Source organism: Ornithorhynchus anatinus, chromosome 3, assembly GCF_004115215.2.
Source record: "Ornithorhynchus anatinus isolate Pmale09 chromosome 3, mOrnAna1.pri.v4, whole genome shotgun sequence".
NCBI classification, from domain to species: domain Eukaryota; kingdom Metazoa; phylum Chordata; class Mammalia; order Monotremata; family Ornithorhynchidae; genus Ornithorhynchus; species Ornithorhynchus anatinus.
In genome coordinates this window covers 121636809-121656941 of record NC_041730.1, presented here as the reverse complement: position 1 = coordinate 121656941, position 20133 = coordinate 121636809, and the positions used below count along the sequence as shown (strand labels likewise).

Below are 20133 nucleotides of genomic sequence, written 5' to 3'. Positions count from 1 at the left end.
GCAGCATGTAGAGAAAGGAAATTCCCCAGGTTAAAAAAAAAATGGGTGGGTTTATAAAAAAGAACCCTCCCAGATTTTTTCATATTTCAAAATACATAGACCAGTGTCATTCCATTGATGCCAATAGAGATATTGACTATTTACCACAAATGCCTAAATAAACCTAAATTGACTGAGCCAAATTAGAATGATTTTGTAAATCAACTTAAGACTCATTTAGCAGTGGAAGTGTTAAGCAACACACCAAAAATTTAAAAATTAAATCTTGGGGGCCTTTTGAGGTTCAATCATACTATTAAAAAAAGAGAAGTGTTTTGAATTAAAATAGGTGAAAAATCTAAGATTCTAGACCCTTTCAGAGGATTAAAGAATATTTTCTTCACCCCTCCACCTGTTCAGAGTAAGTGTTCTGTAAGTAGTACTCCGCGTCAGCACCTAGCTGTTGGGTTTAAATCATCTTTATTATTATATAATAATTGTGGTATTTAAGTGTTTACTGTGTGCCAAGAATTGTACTACGTTCTGAGGTAGATCCAATATCATCAGGTTCCTCATGGGCTCACAGAGTAAGTAGGAGGGAGAACAGATATTGAATCTCCGTTTTACAGATGAGGAAACTGAGACACAGAGAAGTTTAAAGCAGAAGATATCTGTTAAGCCCAAGAAAATATTTTTTGAATGAAATGGGCTTCCAACAAAGGTTACGATAACTCCATCTGTGGAGGACTTTAAGAAAAGAATAAACATCACCTATCTGGGCTGGGTAGTTATATATTGTCCCCTTCCGGGGGCTTCTGTGAGCTGCCACTCAGATCCTTGGATAATGAGAACAATTGCTAAGGGACCGGAAGAGTTTCCAGAACGTGGAGTCGGCCTCCAGTTACGTCAGTTACTGATGTCAAGGCGGTGATAGGTCTTCTATCTGAGGATATCATTGGTTGCACTCTTCCTGCTCTTGCACTTTCGTTGTACCCACGTCATCCTGTCCTGTGTGTCCATAAACAATGGTACTAAACTTTTTCCGACTTTCCTAATGAAACCAGCTGTTGACCTTGGATTGCATTCCAAGTTGCACGAGTTTTGCATGTTAAACTTCTTTGAAACTGAATTTTCTCTTGGAAAAAAACCTCTTTATCTCAATAACACACTGACCCATGGCTGTTGTCGGGAGATATGCCCTATGTTTAGATCACCTTTTTGGTGGCAATACATAATTTTATTTTTAAACTTCTGACTTGATTTATCAGTAAATTATATATAAGGCAGGAAGGACAAGTTTGCCTTTCTTCTATTACAATTCCTTGTACAGTTAAGATCGTTTTACCTGTAAATTTCCTATCAGTCTTCACGATTGACCCAATATTGATCAATTGCTATGTATCGTACTTTTATTTTCAGGGTCCGTATCCTCTGGTAAATGAAATCTCCTCACGCCATACTAAGCCCGATACGCAAATATCCTTCACACCTGTCAGCAAGCCTTCCTCAGCATATCCTTCCACGACTATCGTTAATCCTACCATCGTACTTTTGCAGCACAACCGAGGTAGGTATGCCTGTTGCAGATCGGTGTAGTCACAATTGGGCCTAAGATTTTGCTCTAACTCACAAGTAGTTCTGAACTCTACCAGCCCTGAAAATGCACATACATTCCCTCTCCTCCAGTCTTGGTTTTACACCTCGGTCTCCACACTACCCTCTCTTGCTCTCCTTCACCCAGAAGACAAACTCTCTTTTGTTTGCAGAAGAAAATCAATTATCTGAATTGGACATGAAGCTGAAAATTGGGTCAGAGATCACCCCTGGTGTAGGAAAATGTTACCCAAGTTACCTTGGCTCCCTTCTGATCCGTGCTGCTTCCAAAATCAATTGATCAGTATTTATTGAGCACTTACTTTGTGCAGGGCACTGTACTAACCACTTGGGAGAGGTTCATACTGCAGTCCTAAAGCTTCCCTTCCTTACAGAGTTTCCTCTGTATTGAATGACTGTTTTACACAGTTAAATTTTCTGCCAGTACAAAACTGGCACACACTTGTGGGATCCGTGGTTGGATTTTCCAGCCGATGCAACTCATTTAAGCTGCCACTGTTTCTGGGACTCATTCCATAAAAATGGCCTGAATCCTTCCTCCCCATTTTTCTTATTTTGAAAGGGTTTTTGTTTTTTTTTTAAGAATCAAAGGACGATTTGGTAACATTTTTTTATTTTTAAGTTCCCAAACGATAATTAACATTAAACCCCTCCATAGTGATCATACCCCTTCTGGGCAAGAGATGATTTCAGCTTCTAAAAATTATAGGAATTTGATTTTTCATTCAAATGGAGTTCTCCAAAAGAGGAAAACGGTGGAAGGATGCAGTGAGTTTTGTAAAGGGACGCAACAGAGGTCAGGGGTAGAAATGACCTGCATTGGCCAAGACCCAAACCTGTCTTCCTGTTCAAGCACAGGGGAGTTGAGATGGGTGGGGGAGTGAAGGAGAGCGGGAAGTTCCCATTGGCATGACTAAGTTGCTGAGGTTGGAAGTGTTTATGCATGAGATTGGCTGGAAATGGTTCCATGATTGTGACAGCAATTACAAATCTTATTTCTTCTTTCTGTGAATGTCTCTTTTGTGATGTGCTTTGCACACAGTAAGCACTCAGTAAATATGATCGAATGATGTGCTGACCCAGCTAGAGTGTGGCACAATAATCGATGAACCCATCACCTTTCTCCTCTCCTACCTCCCCTTGTCTCTGCCTGTGTGTCCTTCATTCCGCTTTTTATCCTGGTTTTCTTTGTTGACGGGACAAGTAGGTCAGAGCCTGGGAAAGCTAGGGGAGTTAAGCTGAGGTGGCCAGAACAGATGAGAGAATACAGCTAAAAGGGAGAGTGGTCTTAGGTTCGCAGAACTTCTCCCATAGCCTTCTCCCATAGACATTACATCAGGACCCTCGCAAGATGTCCCCTGGTGGTAAATTCCCCACTGTGAACATTGTCTTTCACAGAAGCTAGGATTATTTTTTTTTATGGTATGTTAAGCTCTTACTATGTGTCAAACACAGCTCTGAGCGCTGGTTGGGGTAGATGTTGATTAGGTTGGACACAGTCCGTCCTGCTTGGGGCTCACAGTCTAAGTACGAGGTAGAATAGGTTTTGAATCCCCATTTTACAGTTGAGGAAACTGAGGCTCAGAGAAATGAGGTGACTTGCCCACGGTCTCACAGCAGGTGAGTGGCAGAGCCAGAATTAGAACCTAGATCTTCTGACTCCCAGGCCAGTGCTCTTTCCACTAGATCTTGCTGGTCTTCAAGTAAGCAAACAAGCAAGCAAGCAAGATACTCTCCAGCCATAAATTGGATACCCTTTATTTCCTGACAGAGAAGCAAGTTCTGGGCCAAAGAGGCAGTGACTCCTTCAGAAAATAGCTTCATTTTCCCTTGGGACACCAAAGCAATAAATTATTGACCCTATTGAGTTTCAACAAGCTACCGCCACCTTTAAGGTCACAGAATTTTTGTTTGTTTTTTTCTCTCCCTCACCATAGTGATGGAAAGCCCAATTGCCAAGTGAAAAAGAGGCTTCTCCACACCCCTTTCCCAGCTTCTTCCCTTTGCCAAGTTTAGGGTGGGAGAATTGGGGTCCACTTTTCCCTTCATCCCCCACCTCCACCCCAGAGGAGCTACACCCTAGGGGCAACTCGGCAGCAGCTGAGAATTTCCTGCCCTCTACAGACACCATGACTGCATCAAGAAGGTGGGGAGGTGAACCCCGGGAAAATCTGGTTTCCCAGCCTGCCTGCCACAAAATACCATGCAGGAATTATATAGATGACAATAATAATAATTGTAGTGTTTAAGCGCTTACTAGGTGCCAAGCACTGTACTAAGCGCTGAGGTAGATAGAAGATCATCAGGACCCACATGGAGCACACAGTCTATGTAGGAGGGAGAACAAGGATTGAATCCCCATTGTGCAATTGAGGGAACTGAGACAGAGAAGTAACTTGCCCAAGTTCACACAGTTCACCCAGGTAAGCGGCAAAGCCGGGATTAGAACCCAGTTCCTCTGACTCCCACTCCGACTCTTTCCACTAGGCCACACTGCTTCTCTGGCTATATTAGCGAGTTTCTCCCCTCTGTGCCAGGGAACTTGGGTTTCTTGGATCCAGGGGAAAAAGAAATTCCATTTCTCTGCCTTCTTCCCCAATCTGTCCCTCATTCTCCCTCTCAATTTGGAGTACACTGAGAAAAAGGTGAGAAGCAGTGTAGCCTCGTGGAAAGAGCGTAGGCCTGGAAGTCGAAGGACTTCTTTTCTAATCCCGGCTTCACCACGTGTCTGCTGTGTGACCTTGGGCAAGTCACTTATCTTTTCTCTGCCTCAGTTATCTCATCTGTAAAATGGGGATTAAGACTGTGCCCAACCTGATTACCTTGTATCTACCCCAGTGCTTAGAACAGTGCTTGGTGCATAATAAGCACATAACAAATACCACAGTTATTAAAAAAGGAGAACGAGTCAGTTGCAAGGGAATAGAGAGATGCTGCTTGACCTTCTGTCTATGCTGGCAAGCGGAGGGGTGGGAGAAACGATGCTCTGCCCATTGTGGGAGCCAGCTGAGCCCGTTATAGGCGAGAATCTCCAGGCCTGCAGACCAAGATCAAGGGCAACAAAAGGTCAAACCAAATCCGACTTGGGGAATCTGGCTCTGGCAGCCAGAGAGGAGCGAACACAGCAGGCGCTAAGCAGGGAGTGTTCCCGGAGTCCCGAGGCCCTCTGGGCCTTGTTTTGATAATCCCCGTCGTGTTGCGAAGGCAGGAGCGTTCTTACCATAAATGGCGTTCAGGTCGGTCAAACGCCTCAGCTTTGCCTTGGCATTTCCCCAACCTGGCAGTTGTGTGTGGCTTTATAAATACATACTGCTTGTAAACATGATTTCTGAAATAACTATTACAGAATTTCTTGGAGGGCCGGTGCCTCTCCCCCACTCCCCGGGACCTAGGTCACTCATTCCAAAAGAGGCTTTTTCCCCTATTTGGAAAGAGTTACACTTAACTCAGACTCTTCTGGTATGCAGGGCGACGAGCCTGACGCTTCTCTCCCTCAACTCCACGAAGCACCATTTGGAAGTTATGTAGGAAATGTCCCTCTAGATTCTCCCCTCTGCCAGTGCAGAGGAGCAAGAAGCTTCCTCCTCGCTTTCCACTTACCCCAGATTAAAGGGGAGAAAGAGCCAGCTGCACTCTCAGCACCCAGTGTGAGCAAGGAAGCCAATGTGCCCCTTCGACTAGGGGTCAGCATGCCCTCTCCTCTGTCCGCTGCCTTTGGGAGGGCACCACGGGACAAAACCTAAGGAGCATCACTTCCTCGTAGCACTCAATTTTAGGACTGATCCTCTGAGGTGATGGACTGTCCTTGCCCTTCACCCTCTTCCTCCTGCAAGGGACGGGGAGTCGGGATCAGTATCGTTTACCTCTCTCTGGACCTTTTGGCCCAGTGTACTAGACTGATTTTATTTCCCATACCTCGTCTAAGCATGTAGGATTGCCTCTCCCCGCCATTGGGTAGTTCTCTGCTTCTTCTCCAGGATCTATGCTGGGGCGATGCCATAGAGGTGCCATAGGTCATTCCCTCCAATCCCCACATTCTCCATCTTCTCCACTGAGCCCCTTTAGTCTGACTCAGTTTCCCAGAGAGCAGCTGAGGGCCAGCCCACTGGACTAGACGCAGGTGATCTAGATGGTATTTTTATTTATTTTCCTGGCTTCTTATTTCTTAGCATTTCCCAAAGTAAAGAGAGTTTTTTTTTTCAGCAGTGCGTCAATCAATCAGTAAATCAGTGGTATTTGTTGAGCGCTTGCTATGCGCTTGGGAGAGTACAATGTAATCGAGTTGGTAGACACATTCCCTCCTCAAAACGTAGCAGGTGATAAAGCTCTGATCGTACATTTCAGAGGCAAAATGAGTGGCACTTGTCAAATGAGAGATCAGGCATTGGAGGGGGATTGACAAAGCTTTAATGGAGGAAAGAGAAGGTGTGAATTAATCACCAGCTGAGCATTATTACTCAAAAGATACCTGCCAAAGAGGGAGAAGGGCCCACAGTGATCTGCTGCACTGGACTCGGGCAGGTCCAGGAAGGGAGAGGAAGTGGGCAAGTGAGCCGCTTTTCCATTGAAGTCTTGCTACCCTTTAACCCCCCACTATTTGCCCCGGCTCCACAGCCTCTCCCAGACTGGTTCAGGCCTCCAGCGGTTGGATCCCGGCCCCTCCTTCTCTGCTTGAGTATGCCATTTTGAGGATTGCCATTTAGTGGGTAGTGAACCGATATCCATCGATGGGAGATAAATGATCGGCTCTTCCTCTGCCCCCGACTCTTCTCCCCAAGCTCCCCAGCTTAAATGCTAGCAACTGGGGAGAGGCCGAGGCAAAGGACGTAGACACCGGTAGGGTAGTGGTTCCTGAGAGCTGGACAGTTGAGGTATTGCTTTCTGGAATAGGCCCCAAGAGGATCATAATGGAACGGGAAGTACGTCTGAATGTGCAGTTTGAGATTATTCTTGTGTACGTTGCCGTGTTGTCCTTCTGAATCAATTGAATTTGGTCTCCAAGACATCCTGGTGACTTTGGGGGGTCCCAGTTATAAGGATGTCCCCCCGCCTTTGCCTGTCAGTCATAACCTTTGCTATGTACTCTGTGTCTCACCAAATTTTTGTTGTGTTTTGTGTTTCTGCTTCCCCACAGAACAGCAAAAACGGCTTAATAGCCTGACAGGTAGGTCATGAGGGGCTTTTCTTCCTCCCAATCCCTTTTCTACTGCAGCAAAGCTGCTCCTTCTCTGCCCAGTGGCAGGCAGCACCCTGGCCATGGTATTTCCCAGAACAGATTGAATCGCTTCATATATTTTACCTCGTTCTCTGTGTAGAAGCACAAGAAGCAGCGTGGCCTAGTGGAAAGAGCACGGGCTTGGAAAATCAGAGATCGTGGGTTCTAATCCCAGCTCCGCCACTTATCAGCTGTGTGACTTTGGGCAAGTCACTTCACTTCCCTGTGCTTCAGTCACCTCATCTGTAAAATGGGGATTAAGACCGTGAGCCCCATGTGGGACAAGCTGATAAGCTTGTATTTACCCCAGCGCTTAGAACAGTGTTTGGCACATAGTAAGCGCTTAATAAATACCATCCGCAGTGGCAAGAAATAAAGGATCTGTGGCCATGGGTGGGGGGAAGGGGATGAAAATGAGGAGAAGGGAAAGAGGAGAAGCAGCATGGCCTAGTGGAAAGAGCATGGGACTGGGAGTCGGAGGACCTAGGTTCTAATCCTAGCTCTGCCATTTGTCTGCTTGTGACTTTGGGTAAATTGGTTCACTTCTCTGTGCCTCCATTTCCTCATCTGTGAAATGGGGATTAAATCTCTGTTCTCCCGTCTACTTAGGGTGTGAGCCCCATGTGGGACAAGTATCTACTCTGTTTAGTTCAGTGTTTGGCACACAGTGAGCACTTAACAAATATCGTTATTATTGATATTACTATTAATAGTAATAAAAAACAGCATGGGCTAAGGGATTTCCCGCGGGCTGCCAGGCATGATGATCCCCAGGGCACTGACAACTATTGAGGGGACTTGGGTAGTGGCAGAGGCCAGGACCAGACCACCCCCTTCCTCCCCCAGTAGCCCTACCAGCAGCCAAGCCCCTAACCCAGTAAGGTTCCCTCCATATCATAATCACTCCGTCAATCAGTAGCATTTTTTCCAGTACACAGTACTAAATGCTTGGGAGAGCACAGTAGAGTAAGTACAGTGTCTGGCACATGGTAGGCACTTAACAAATGCCATAATTATTATTATTAATTATTAAGTAGACATGATTCCTGCCCTCAGGGAGCTTACCAGTCCAGCTGGGGAGATGGACATTAAAATAAATTACGGATAGGGAAGCAACCAAGCATTAAATGAATGCGCAAAAGGGGATTGGGGGGGTGGGATGAATCCTAAAGTGCTTAAGGGAGTGAGGACTCATTCATTTGATTGTATTTATTGAGCGCTTACTATGTGCAGAGCACTGTACTAAGCACTTGGGAAGTATAATTCAGCAACAGAGACAATCCCTGCCCACCACGGACATCAAAACACGTAAACAGGCATCAGTAGCATCATTATCAATAAATAGAATTATAGATATATACACATTATTAATAAAAATAAATATAAATGGTGCAGTGGGGAGGGTAATAACAGTGGGGAAGTGAGAGGTTAGTCAAAGAAGGCTTCCTGGAGATGTAACTTTAGTAGGGCTTTGAAGATGGGGAGAGTATAGTTGTGAAAGGAGAAGAAACTCCAGGCAGGAGGGAGGGTGTGAGCAAGGGGTCGATGGCAAGAGACACGAAAGTGAGGCCCAGTGACTAGGTTGGCTTTAGAGTTGTTGTGGGAGAGGAGCAAGGTAGTAGGAAAAGAGCTGATCCCTTTCCCCTGTCTTGGAATCAGATGTGCAAAATTGGGCCTTCTAGATGTGAAATGCTGCCAGTTCCTTTACTGTTTGGAGCCCTTTCTCAGGAGCAGATTGATTGTTCTCCCATAAAGAAAGATAGGCAGGAACACACTTAAAGATAACAAAATGTACTTCCTTTACAGAAAAGCCTAAGAAACCACTCGTATCACCAGGATATAATGACAGGGATGGAGATTTTTGGTGGGCAGAAAGCTCCTCACAGAAGTTGTGCTTCAACTTTTTCATAGTAATAACTGGTATTTGTTAAGGCCATACAATATGCCAAACACTAAACTGAGCGCAGGGGTTGACACAAGATTATCAGGTCGAACATATTCTCTGTCCCACGAGAAGCTCACAGTCTAAGTAGGAGGGAGATTAGGTAATGAATCCCAATTTTACAGATGAGGAGACTGAGGCACAGAGAAGTTAAGTGACTTGTCCGGTGTCGGAGAGCTACAGTTAGAGGACCCAGGCTCTAACTCTCAGGCCCGAGGCTTTTCCACTTGGCCTTGCTGCTTCTTCACGCTCCTCCTATTATAAATAAAACAATTCTTTACGTAGAGTCTGGTGGTAATAAATATCTCAAGTGGCATACTGAATTTTGCTGTAGACTTTGGGTTAGCAATGTGTGCTGTCAGGCTGGGCTGCTTTTCCCTGTGAACTAGCATGTTACGCTTTGTCTTGAATCCTTCCAGCTTTGATGACTAGGGGCTAGATATATGTGTGCATGTAATTGTTGTTCTTCCTCTTCCTGATATGTGTCATGCCATCGAACCAAGAATAGCCCATGAAAGTTTGATGGGACAGAATGTGAAATGGAAAGGAGCCGGTGTGTCTCCCTATCCAGGGGAGGAGTCTGCTTGGGACCCAGCTCTGTAGGTGGACCCTGAATGCTTCAAGCTTCTCCCAGAGCCCCTTGCAGGGTTGAAAGGTTGCTCTGTGAAGTGGTTTCAAATTAATCTGTGAAGCCAATGTTTATCTTTGTGAACTTCGTTTCAGGCTGAAGATATCAGATGCCCACTCTCCTGGAACAGGTCCTGCCTCTCCTCCCGGATTGTGCCCCGAAAATTTTTTCCAAAGCCCAAATTTGTACATTTTAAAACATTTTGTCCTGAAGGTGAATCATATCAATCCCACCCTATGGCTAAACCATCAGCAGTTCTGATCTCATGTCTTGTGGAGGTCTGATTAGTTTTGTACTCAAGTCAACATTTTCTGTGTCCGTGTCTTCCAACCTGGTTGGGTGGGAGCAGACCAGTTCTGGTGGCACTGTCTTGGGTTTCCCTCATCCATTCAGACTAGGTTCCAAGTTAGAGTGGCTCATGGTGAAATTAAAAATGGTGCTGAGACAAAATTCTGGGACTCACCAGCTGGGAAGCACTATTCTAAGGGAACCCTTTTCCGATGAAGAAATCCCAAGACTCTTTCACCACCCAAATATTCTGTCCTATCAATACTGGGCTCTTATTTGGTTTGATCTCAAAGGGACCACATGCCATGTGACATTGGTAATACAAGGAAACTTCACCCCAACTCCCTCCATTCCCAGATTCTGCGCCAGAGAGAAGAGCTGATGAGAAAGTAGAGTCAGCACCAAGCCGGGAAAATCTTGTTCAGCACAGCCCCCGAGCCGAGAAGGCGGCCACAGATGAAAGTAGAAGAACTGTTAAGAGCCCCCCGTGCCCAAGTGATGTCTCCATGGATGATGTTGGCATCCCCCTGAGGGTACGAGCACCCTAGCAGATGTCTCTCCCCATCCCTGGCTTAAACCCAGGCACCACCAAGCCCGAGTATACCCCAAAAATTAGCCAAGGGACCCACGTGATGGGAGGCGGTGGTGACCAAGTAGGAGGATAGCAGTCCTAGCCAGTGCTGGCCAGGCCGGAGAGGGAGTTGGAAGAAGGGAGACTGATGGAAATCTGAGTTGCCGTTGGTCATGAGACGCACTCGGGAGGACGTGGGGTGTTTCAGATCGCTCCCCTCCCCTCACCCTTTCTCTCTGGTTCAGAGATCTCTTTCTCAATCCGTCAGGAGTGCTCTTCTGGATTCCTGGCTCAGCCATGGATTCTCCCATGCTCTTCTCTTCCCTCTCCAGCCCTCCATCCTGAGACTGGGTGTTTCCCCCTCAGGGGAAGTTAAATGAGCCAGCCTGCAGAGAGAGCACTGCACAGTAGTTAAAGTAGGGCCGCGATGGGCCTCCCAGTGTAGCTTCCGACTGACTGAGTCTCCCACGCCCGACTCCTCTGTGGAGCTGCAGCCCTGAAATCCTACAGGATTCTGGGATTGGTCCAACTGGGAATACGCCAGGTACTTAAGCACCACAGAGAGTCCTGGGGATTTGCATTCCAGTGTTTTTCAGAATGTAGTCACTCAATGCTTCTAACACTCTCCGATGTCTTAATTTATTGTTTTGTTTTGTTTTTAAATTAGAACACTGAGCGATCAAAGGACTGGTACAAGACCATGTTTAAACAGATCCACAAGCTAAACAGAGGTACTGTCATACGGGTCGGTTTGTTTGATTTGGTGATTCTGAAGGGTCAATGTGATGATTGAAGTGGTCAGGGTCCGTATGTTCTTGCTGATGTCTATAACATTGGGTCTAGGGTTTAAGCTAGAGTCCGGACGTCTGCCTGGTTGCCTGGTTGGTATCAATCTAGTTGCCTGAGCTCAGCCATGTGTTGCCCAACCCATAGAGGAAACAGAGTAGCCTAGTGGAAAGAGAATGGGCTTGGGAGTCAGAGGATCTGGGTTCTAATTTCATTCATTCATTCATCCAGTCATATTTATTGAGCACTTACTGTGTGCAGAGCACTGTAATAAGCACTTGGGATAGTACAGTACAACAGTAAACAGAAACATCCCCTGCCCACTGTGAGCTTACAGTCTAGTAGGAGAGGTTATAGTCTAGAAGGGTTGGGTTCCAACACTTGCCCTCTGTGTGACCTTGGAGAAGTCACTACACTTCTCTGTGCCTCCGTTACCTCCGTTACCTTCCCCACTCTTGAACTGTGAGCCCCCTGTGGGACAGAGATTGTATCCAAACTGTATCTACCCCATGCTTAGAACAGTGCATGGAACATAATAAGAGGAGTCTGGGGCAGTACCCAGAAGCACCTCCTCTTGGACCCATGGTGTGACCCCTGTGTGAATTGGCATTGGAGTCTGGCACTGTTCTTGGACTGGGTTATGACCAATCGTCTGGAGAAACAGGAGGGCAGTGTGTCCCTAGAACTGGAGAAACGGGAGGACAGCATGCCCCTAGAGCTAGAGAAATGGGAGGACGGTGTTTCCTTAGAGCTAGAGGAACAGGACAGCGTGTCCCTAGAGCTGGAGGAACTGGAGGACAGCATGCCCCTAGAGCTGGAGAAACGGAAGGATAGTGTGCCCCTGCAACTGGAGAAACGGGAGGACGGCATGCTCCTAGAGCTAGAAAAACGGGACGATAGTGCGTCCCCTAGAGCTAGAGAAATGGCAGGAGGACAGCACACCCCTAATGCCGGAGAATACTCAACTGCTTCTGGTGCACCTCCAGATCTGGGGGTGTTCTGTCAGCCTTAGCCTGTCAGCCTTAGCCTTAACATGCAACAGAACCTCGCCTGGGAGACAATTGTCAACAAAATTGACACGTGCGAAACATCAGCCAACAGCTGGATCATTCCTGTAATAATGGTGATGATAATATTTGTTGAGCACTTACTGTGTGCCAAGCACTGTACTCGGTGCTGCGGTAGATACAATATAATGACATTGGACACATTTCTCATCCCACATGGGGCTCACTGTCGACAGGGGACAGAGGGCAGGTATTAAATCCTGGAACTGAAGAAGTTACCACTTCAGGTTCATGCCGAACTGGCCGGCAGTGCGTTGGACCAGACCCAGCCCAAAGCCAGTTTGCAGAGCTCAGTCTAGTTTCTTTGTGGCTGGAGGCAGGGTGTCTGACTTTCCTGTTTGTAGATGGCCCCCTTTCCCCTTCCACCCACCCCCTGCCAATGGCCTTTTGAGCATCAAGTGATGATTTTGCAGTTAACATCCACTGAAATTATCTTTGTTTGCTATTCTTCTATTTTGCGATAGCACCCTGAGGAGAGTATTCACAACTCTCATGCCTAAATAGTCAAACATATTTATTGAGCACTTACCGTGTGCAGAGCACTGTACTCAGCGTTTGGGAAAGAGCAATATTAAGAGACACATTCCTTGCCCACAGTGAGCTTACAGTCCAGAGAGGGAGACTGACATTAACATAAATAAAATCACAGATATGTAAAAATATGGAATGCCTTGCAGTTTGTGTTCTTGAATGCTTGTCTCTGCACTTTTGCAAGTGAACTTATTGCCCATTTTCAACATTTTTCTAAAAATAGAGATCCCCAAGTATTATCATTTCTAAATAAAGTCATCTTATGTTGTAATGTCCTAAGCCCAGCCTTGGTGACACCTCCCCAGCAAAGTTGATTGGTTGTTTTTTCCGGGTAGTGATAACATAATACCACTGGCCAGTGAACAGAAGTTGTTTGGTTCACGGACTTGCCTGTTGCCAAAAGCCAGTGCCGAAGACCGAACCGTACTGCCCTCTGGGTTTGGGTCCCTTGGGTTTCACCCCAGGAATAAAATAGTCCTAGCTTAGAGGCAGAAACCCAAGGACAGGAAGACTATTTACCTCTAAGCCCTCTCTTTATTCTCTTTGATTATTCCAGGGCTTTGCCCAAGGCACTGATGATACATTTATAGTTCAGCCGAGAAAGAGTCTCTTGTTTAATCTTAAAGTTATAACGTGGGCATCCCTTTGACATTGCGCTAATGTCTTTTCTCATGTGTAGTTAATCCCAGAATGCTATTCTGGGAACAGGAGAGGATCTAAACATTTTGTTTAGGGGAGGCAGGAGGGACAGCTGTGATCTCGACATGAGCATGCTTTGACCTCAGTGCTTCATGGGCAGTCGAGTGTGGTAGATCCAAGAGCTTGGTCCTCCAGACTCGATTCAGTTCTACCAGCTGGGATCTGCTACTGTATGGAACCTGCTCCAGCGCTTGAGCGATCCTGCACTTCATTTTTCTATGCCTCAGTTACCTCATCTGTAAAATGGGGATTAAGATTGTGAGCCCCATGTGGGGCAGGAAGAGAGTCCAACCTGGTTTGCTTTTCTTCACCCCCGTGCTTAGAACAGTGTTTGACAAATAGTAAGTGCTTAACAAATGCCACAGTTAGGATTATTACTGCCCGCCAGCCCTGCCGGGGTCTCCACGGTCAGGCCTGCTGGACCTGGGGCTTCTTAGAGTGGGAGGCGCTCTCTGAGACTGGAGGAAGTGGGCACAGGCTGGGTGGGTGGCTGGGGGAAAGCAGAGCCTGGCCCTAGATGGAGTGGACTGTGGAGGTGGAGAGAACCACTAAGCAAAACTGCTCTGAGGCTGTGGGTCCTCTGTCAGCCCTAACTGATCATCTCTTTCAGTCAGTCAATCAGTTGTATTTATTGAGCGCTTACTGTGTTCAAAGCACTGTCCTAAGCTCTTGGGAGAGTACAATATAACACATATTCCCTGCCTACAATGAGCTTTCACCTCCCTACCTTGATCAGTGCTATCCAGAACTCTAAACAGTGAAAGTTTGAACCTTTGAATTTTGGATAGTTCAGAGCGTGAATTGGTATTTCAGTTGTCTGTCTTATCAAGAGAGAAAAATGAGGCTGTTTGATGTCTTCATTATCCAGATGAAACACTCTGACCTTTTTTAGGAACAGTTAAGTTTTTTTTTTCATCTTTCAAAATTAACGTAGAATATGTTTCAGAAAACAAGGAACCTTTCTTTCATGTGGATTCTTGTTCACTTATTCTTTCCCTTTTGTATCTTCCTCTGTTCTTTTTCCTTAACTTGCTACTCCTGATTAGACACTCCTGAAGAAAACCCTTATTTCCCTACCTACAAATTCCCTGAACTTCCTGAAATCCAGCAAAAAACTGAAGGTACCATAAATTTAGACAGAATATCTGTTGTCCTATCCTTGAATTAACTTCTGTAGCTCCATCATAGGAATAAGATTCAATATGTAGAATTGATGTTTCCATCTTTTTCTGTGGGTGAAGATTTAATTTAGATTCACTCAGTTTGCATGATGTATGATATATAAAATGACTAAGCCCTCTAATCCATTAATCTATTTTGAAGAATGGTTCCAGAGTGTTCTAATAACACTAAAATAGGTAATAAAATTACTTGAAACAGGAAATTTTGTCAGTTCCTCCATCTCATGGTGGATAGTTTCAAAATCCACTGCTTTTCTCTGCTACAGAAGACAATCCTTACACTCCTACCTACCAGTTTCCTGCATCTACTCCTAGTCCTAAATCTGAAGGTAATTAAAGGATTCTGTTGTGCCTCTCCCTTGCACCAGTGCTGTCCTCTGTATTTTCTCCCTGGGGTGTTCTGGGTTGCTAAGGGCCTTTTCCCAATGATTTGCTTCTCTTTAACCACTCTCTTTTGTTTTTTGAAGTGCTTTCTTGTGACTGTCTGACTAATCTACTTAGCCCAAGTCTGCCTAGATTACATTTTCAGCCAGGCCTCTTCATCCTTACTCTTAAATGGTGAAGGTGAGAGGCAGAATAGTCTAGCAGGGAATGAAGGATTGGATTGGATTCTGGAGTCCTCCCTTCAGACTCCTGTGCCCTTTCTGGGTAGTAATTTCTGAGTCTTAAATCTGGTCTGTCTTACATTGAAGGCTATTGTGAAAGTAAATAAGGGCATTTTAGAGGTCTTGGGCAATGCACTCATCGCCAAAACTAGAACGTTTGTGGTCAGAGAAGGCTGAGGGATGAATTGCTAATGATCAGTGAAAACTTTTAAGGTTTTCTAGGTATACTGTCGTCAGCATCAGTGCTATTTATTGAGCACTTACTATTGGGAGAGTCTAATCCAACAGAGCTAGCGGGTGTGTTCCCTGCCCACAGCAGTAGCATTAGTAATGATATTTATCGAGGGCATATTAAGTGCAGTGCTTTGGACTAAGATCTTGGGAAAGTACAACAGAAGCACAAGACATGTTCCCTGCCCACAAGGAATTCTACAGTCTAATGGGAAAGACAGCATGGAATTCTTTACAACTAGCAGCACGTATAGGACTCTGAATGCGAGCTTACCTCCGGGCTTGCCGGCCCTCCGTTCAGCTCTCTTTGTCCTTCTTTGGCCTCCAGACCCCGGATCCTCCGTAGCTTTATCCTTAGGTTGGGAAGGGGAGAGTGAAGCGTGTGGAGGCTGGTGCAGAAACTGTTCGGGGATTGCTTCACTCAGAGTGTGTGACTTGGGTGTGCTCGCTCACCAACCCATCAATCAGTGGCATTTATTGAGCATTTATTGTGTGCAGAGAACTGTTCTCTTAGGAATCTAGCATCTTCGGAAACTACAATACAATAGACTAGGTTGCCTCCATCTCTGCCCACAAGGAATTTAGAGTTTACAGGGGAAGAGAGACACTGTAATGAATTACAACTAGGGGAAATGATGGGGCGTAAAAATATGTACTTAAGTACTATGGGGCTGAGGGTGGGGTGAATATCAAGTGCTCAAAGGGTGCAGATCCAACGGCATAGAGATTACAGAGAGGAGAAGGAATAAGGGGAAATAGACCTTAATCAGGGAAGGCCTCTTGGAGGGGATATGATTTTAGGAGGGCTTTGAGGGTGGGGAGAGTGGTGGTCTGTTGTATATGAAGGGGATTGGAGTTCCAGGCCAGAGGCAGGACATGGGCAGGGGCTCAGCGGTGAGGTAGACGAGATCGAAATAGAGTGAATAAGCTTGCCGTTAGAAGAACAAAGTGTGGGGGCTGGGTTGTAATAGATCATCATGGTAAGGTAGGAGGGGAGAAAACTGATTGAGTGTTTTAAAACTGATGGTAAAGCGTTCACCTTCATTCTTTCTGGAAGATTTGGAACCCATCTTTAGCGCCCACCTTCTACATATCACCAACAGCACCATTCACACCCTGCACATTACCACACGGGTCCCATTTTTGTGTGACAAGTAACCATTCATTGAATTTTTCTATCGATCCCTCAGCAATAATAGTAATGATAAGTGTGGCATTTGTTAAGTGCTTACTGTGTGCCAAAACACTCTTCTGAGCTCTGGGGTAGATACAAGTTTATCTCTTCAGACTCACCATATAGGCAGTTGGGTATGAAAAATCCACAAGAAGTTTGGAGGCAGTGTGGGCTAGTGAAAACAGTATGGGTCTGCGAGTCAGGAGGCCTGGGCTCTTTTCCCAGCTCTCCTGGCCTGCTGAGTGATTTGGGGCAAGTCATTTATCCTCTCTGTGCCTCAGTTCCCTAAAATGGGGTAATATCTGCATGGCTCAGTGGAGAGAGCTGGGGCTTGGGAGTCAGAGGTCATGGGTTCCAGCTCCGCCACTTGTCAGCTATGTAACTGTGGGCAAGTCACTTCACTTCTCTGTCCCTCGGTTGCCTCATCTGTAAAATGGGGATTAAGACTGTAAGCCTCACGTGGGACAACCTGATTACCCTATATCTACCCCAGCGTGGCTCAATGGAAAGAGCCCGGGCTTGGGAGTCAGAGGTCATGGGTTCGAATCCCGGCTCTGCCACTTGTCAGCTGTGTGACTGTGGGCAAGTCACTTAACTTCTCGGTGCCTCAATTACCTCATCTGTAAAATGGGGATTAACTGTGAGCCTCACGTGGGACAACCTGATTACCCTGTATCTACCCCAGCACTTAGAACAGTGCTCTGCACTTAGTAAGCGCTTAACAAATACCAACATTATTATTATTATTATTATTACCCCAGTGCTTAGAACAGTGCTCTGCACATAGTAAGTGTTTAACAAATACCAACATTATTATTATTATATTCTCCTCTCCTACCACAAAGGAATGTTGTGCAGATATAAGAAGATTGGGAATATGAAAATGCAATAAAGAAAATGAAAATAGCACTATATAAATTCAAGGTATTACTGTAAAAGTGGTTAGACATTGGGATAGGTAACTGAAAAGGTTATTGATTATTTTTCTATAGGGAAAAATAATCTCTCTCTTAAAAGTAAACAGTTATCAATCCACCCAGTTTAACATCCACTGAAAATATCATCCTTTTTTTTTAAAAAAAAAAACCCTGGAGACATAAAGCAGCAAGGAGAAGCAGCATAGCCTATTGATTAAGATATGGGCCTGGGATTCAGAAGGACCTGGGTTATGATCCTGGCTCCGCTACTTGCCTGCTGTGTCATCTTGGGCAAGTCTCTTAACTTCTCTAGGCCTCAGTTGCCTCATCTATAAAATGGGGATTAAGATTATGAGCCCCATGTGGGACAGGGACTGTGTCCAACCTGATGAGCTTGCATCTACCCCAGTGCTTGGCACACAATAAGTGCTTAACAATTGCCATTAAAAAAAAAAAAGAGAAGTGATTGCTGGCATTCATCCTGGCGGATCTGATTCATTCAGTGGGTGGTCTTGGGGGTTGGCAGCACTTTTCTTCTCACCGATAACTGTAAAGGAGGTGATCCCATCCCATTCCCACAGAGCATTGATAGGCCAAGAAAATGGAGTGAGATTGGGGATTGGAAAGATTGGGGAGAGAAAATGGTGAGGGGCCTATTGGCCCTTCCAACGGGAGATGTGCTGATCATGATAGTTACCCCACTACAACACCTGATTATCTAGAGTTCTGCTTCCTTTAAAAGAAAAAAAAAATCAGCAGAAAATCCTTGTGTATTCAAGTTCCTTCATGTTCAGTGGAATATATTATCCACTCTCAAATAGTTGTCTATGTCTGACAAGATGGTTCCTCCTCAGTAAAGGATACATTTTATTTGAATCTCCGTACTCTTTATTCTTGTTTTATCCTTCCCCTCCTGTTTCCTGTCTTTAATTGTTTCCCACTCAGCTCTCACTCCCATTCTGTACCACTTTTTCCTCCTCCTTAATTATGTTTTAGGAGAAGCAGCGAGGCCTAGCGGAAAGAGCACCGTCCTGGGAGTCAGAGGGCCTGACTTCTAATCCCAGCCCTACCAATTCCTTGCTATGTAACCTTGGGCAAGTCACTTAACTTCTCTGTTCCTCAGTTTCCTCAATTGTAAAATGGGGATTCAATACCTCTTTTCCCCTCTACATAGACTGTGAGCCCAGGTAGGACAGGGACTGCATCCAACCTGATTAACTTGTTCTTACCCCAGTGCTTAGAACTGTGTTTGCCACATTGTAAGAGCTTAACAAAGACCATAAAAAGGAGAATAAAATTCAATGTTAATCACTATCATTTAGAAATGAGTTATAGTTTCACTTTTTCTCCCAGCCCCAACATCCAAATTTGTGTCTTCCTCTCCTTTGGAGGTGTTCTCTGTGTAGTATTAAATGCTTTTGGTTCAAGGTGGGAAAATAGATCAACACAGTTTTATGGGAATGTTCTAATTCCTAATGAATAACTAATTCCCTTGGGAGCAGAGCCAAACAATAATAATAATAGTATTTGTAAAGCGCTTACTGTATGTTAAGCTCTGTTCTAAGCACTGGAGTAGAATCGAGATTATCAGGTTGTCCCATTTGGGGCTCACACAGCCTTAATCCCCATTTTACAGATGAGATAACTGAGGCACAGAGAAGTTAAGTGGCTTGCCCAAAGTCTCACAGCAGACAAGTGGCGAAGTCAGGAATAGAACCCACATCCTCTGACTCCCAAGCCGTTGCACTTTCAACTAAGCCATGCTGCTTCTCTCATGACCTTAGGTGATGTTTGGTGGAGTTTCCCATCTCAGTGGTCAGGTATTGGCTTTTGGGAGTGAATTTGAATGAATTTAGCCCTTGCTAAAGAAGCAGCATTTTATTTTATCTTGGGTCTCCAACAAGAAAAGTTCCTCGCACTTCCTCTTTCGGTGTCACTTTCTCCTAACCCTAGAGGGAGCCAGTCCTTCTCCTGATGATGCTTCGCTTTCTTCCAAAACTTTGGGATTCTGCTGTGTATTAGGCCATCCTCTTCCCTAACCCTTCCCACCACAAGTGATGGCCTAACATAATCTGAGGATTTTTTTTTTTTGCTGTCATTTCCTCACTTGGACATGAAAAACTCCCTTTGACAGGCCTGCCATTTGAATGGTTTTCCCCTGATACTTACAGATTAGAAAAGCAAAACAAAAAGACCCGAGCTGTTCTTTCTTCTAGGTTTCTGAAAATAGCCCTATGTGTCTGGGAATCAGGCAAATACAGTAAATCTGTTGTGCATTGGCGAGGATCCCAGCTGTCCACCCCTTTTCCTTTCCTTCTTTCTTTCCCTCCCCTGGCTAAGGGCAAGTAGAGCAGGGGAGGAGAGGCTGCCCAGTGGAAACTCCTTCAGATTGTCTCCATTGATATGTCTTCCTAACCAACTGACTCCTCACTGAGATCCCATTCCCATGGAGGAGAAAACTGGGAGAAGCATTCCTTCCCTTCAGGTTTCAAAGTCCCTTCTTGGATGGCCCATGGCAAGGCCAGGGAAAGAGAAGATGGAATCTCTCTCCTTGTCCTGTGATCTCCTGAAATTCTGCGCCCCCCTTAACCCTTTTCTAAATCCTCCTGGCCTTCCCTCAAGCCCCTCCAACCTCTGAAGTCTTCTGTCACCTAAATCCTACTCCCGTCCCCCAGATCTTCACATCCTTCTCTAAAACTTCCCAT

The 20133-nt window shown here is 45.5% G+C and overlaps 1 protein-coding gene across 39 annotated transcripts in view; it reads left to right on the top strand.

The window, feature by feature from the left end:
* SORBS1 (sorbin and SH3 domain containing 1) overlaps positions 1-20133 on the top strand; it is a 257482-nt gene that overhangs the window by 182065 nt on the left and 55284 nt on the right. For 26 of the 39 annotated variants that reach the window (XM_039911580.1, XM_039911579.1, XM_039911589.1 and 23 more), the window contains 4 exons: positions 1399-1546; positions 6728-6757; positions 10024-10199; positions 10905-10968. In XM_039911580.1, coding sequence (XP_039767514.1) covers positions 1399-1546; positions 6728-6757; positions 10024-10199; positions 10905-10968 — 418 coding nt within the window. Of the gene's footprint in view, positions 1-1398; positions 1547-6727; positions 6758-10023; positions 10200-10904; positions 10969-14366; positions 14442-14767; positions 14831-20133 lie in introns of all 39 variants that reach the window. The other 13 variants (XM_039911578.1, XM_029061059.2, XM_029061058.2 and 10 more) reach the window with 2 other exon arrangements.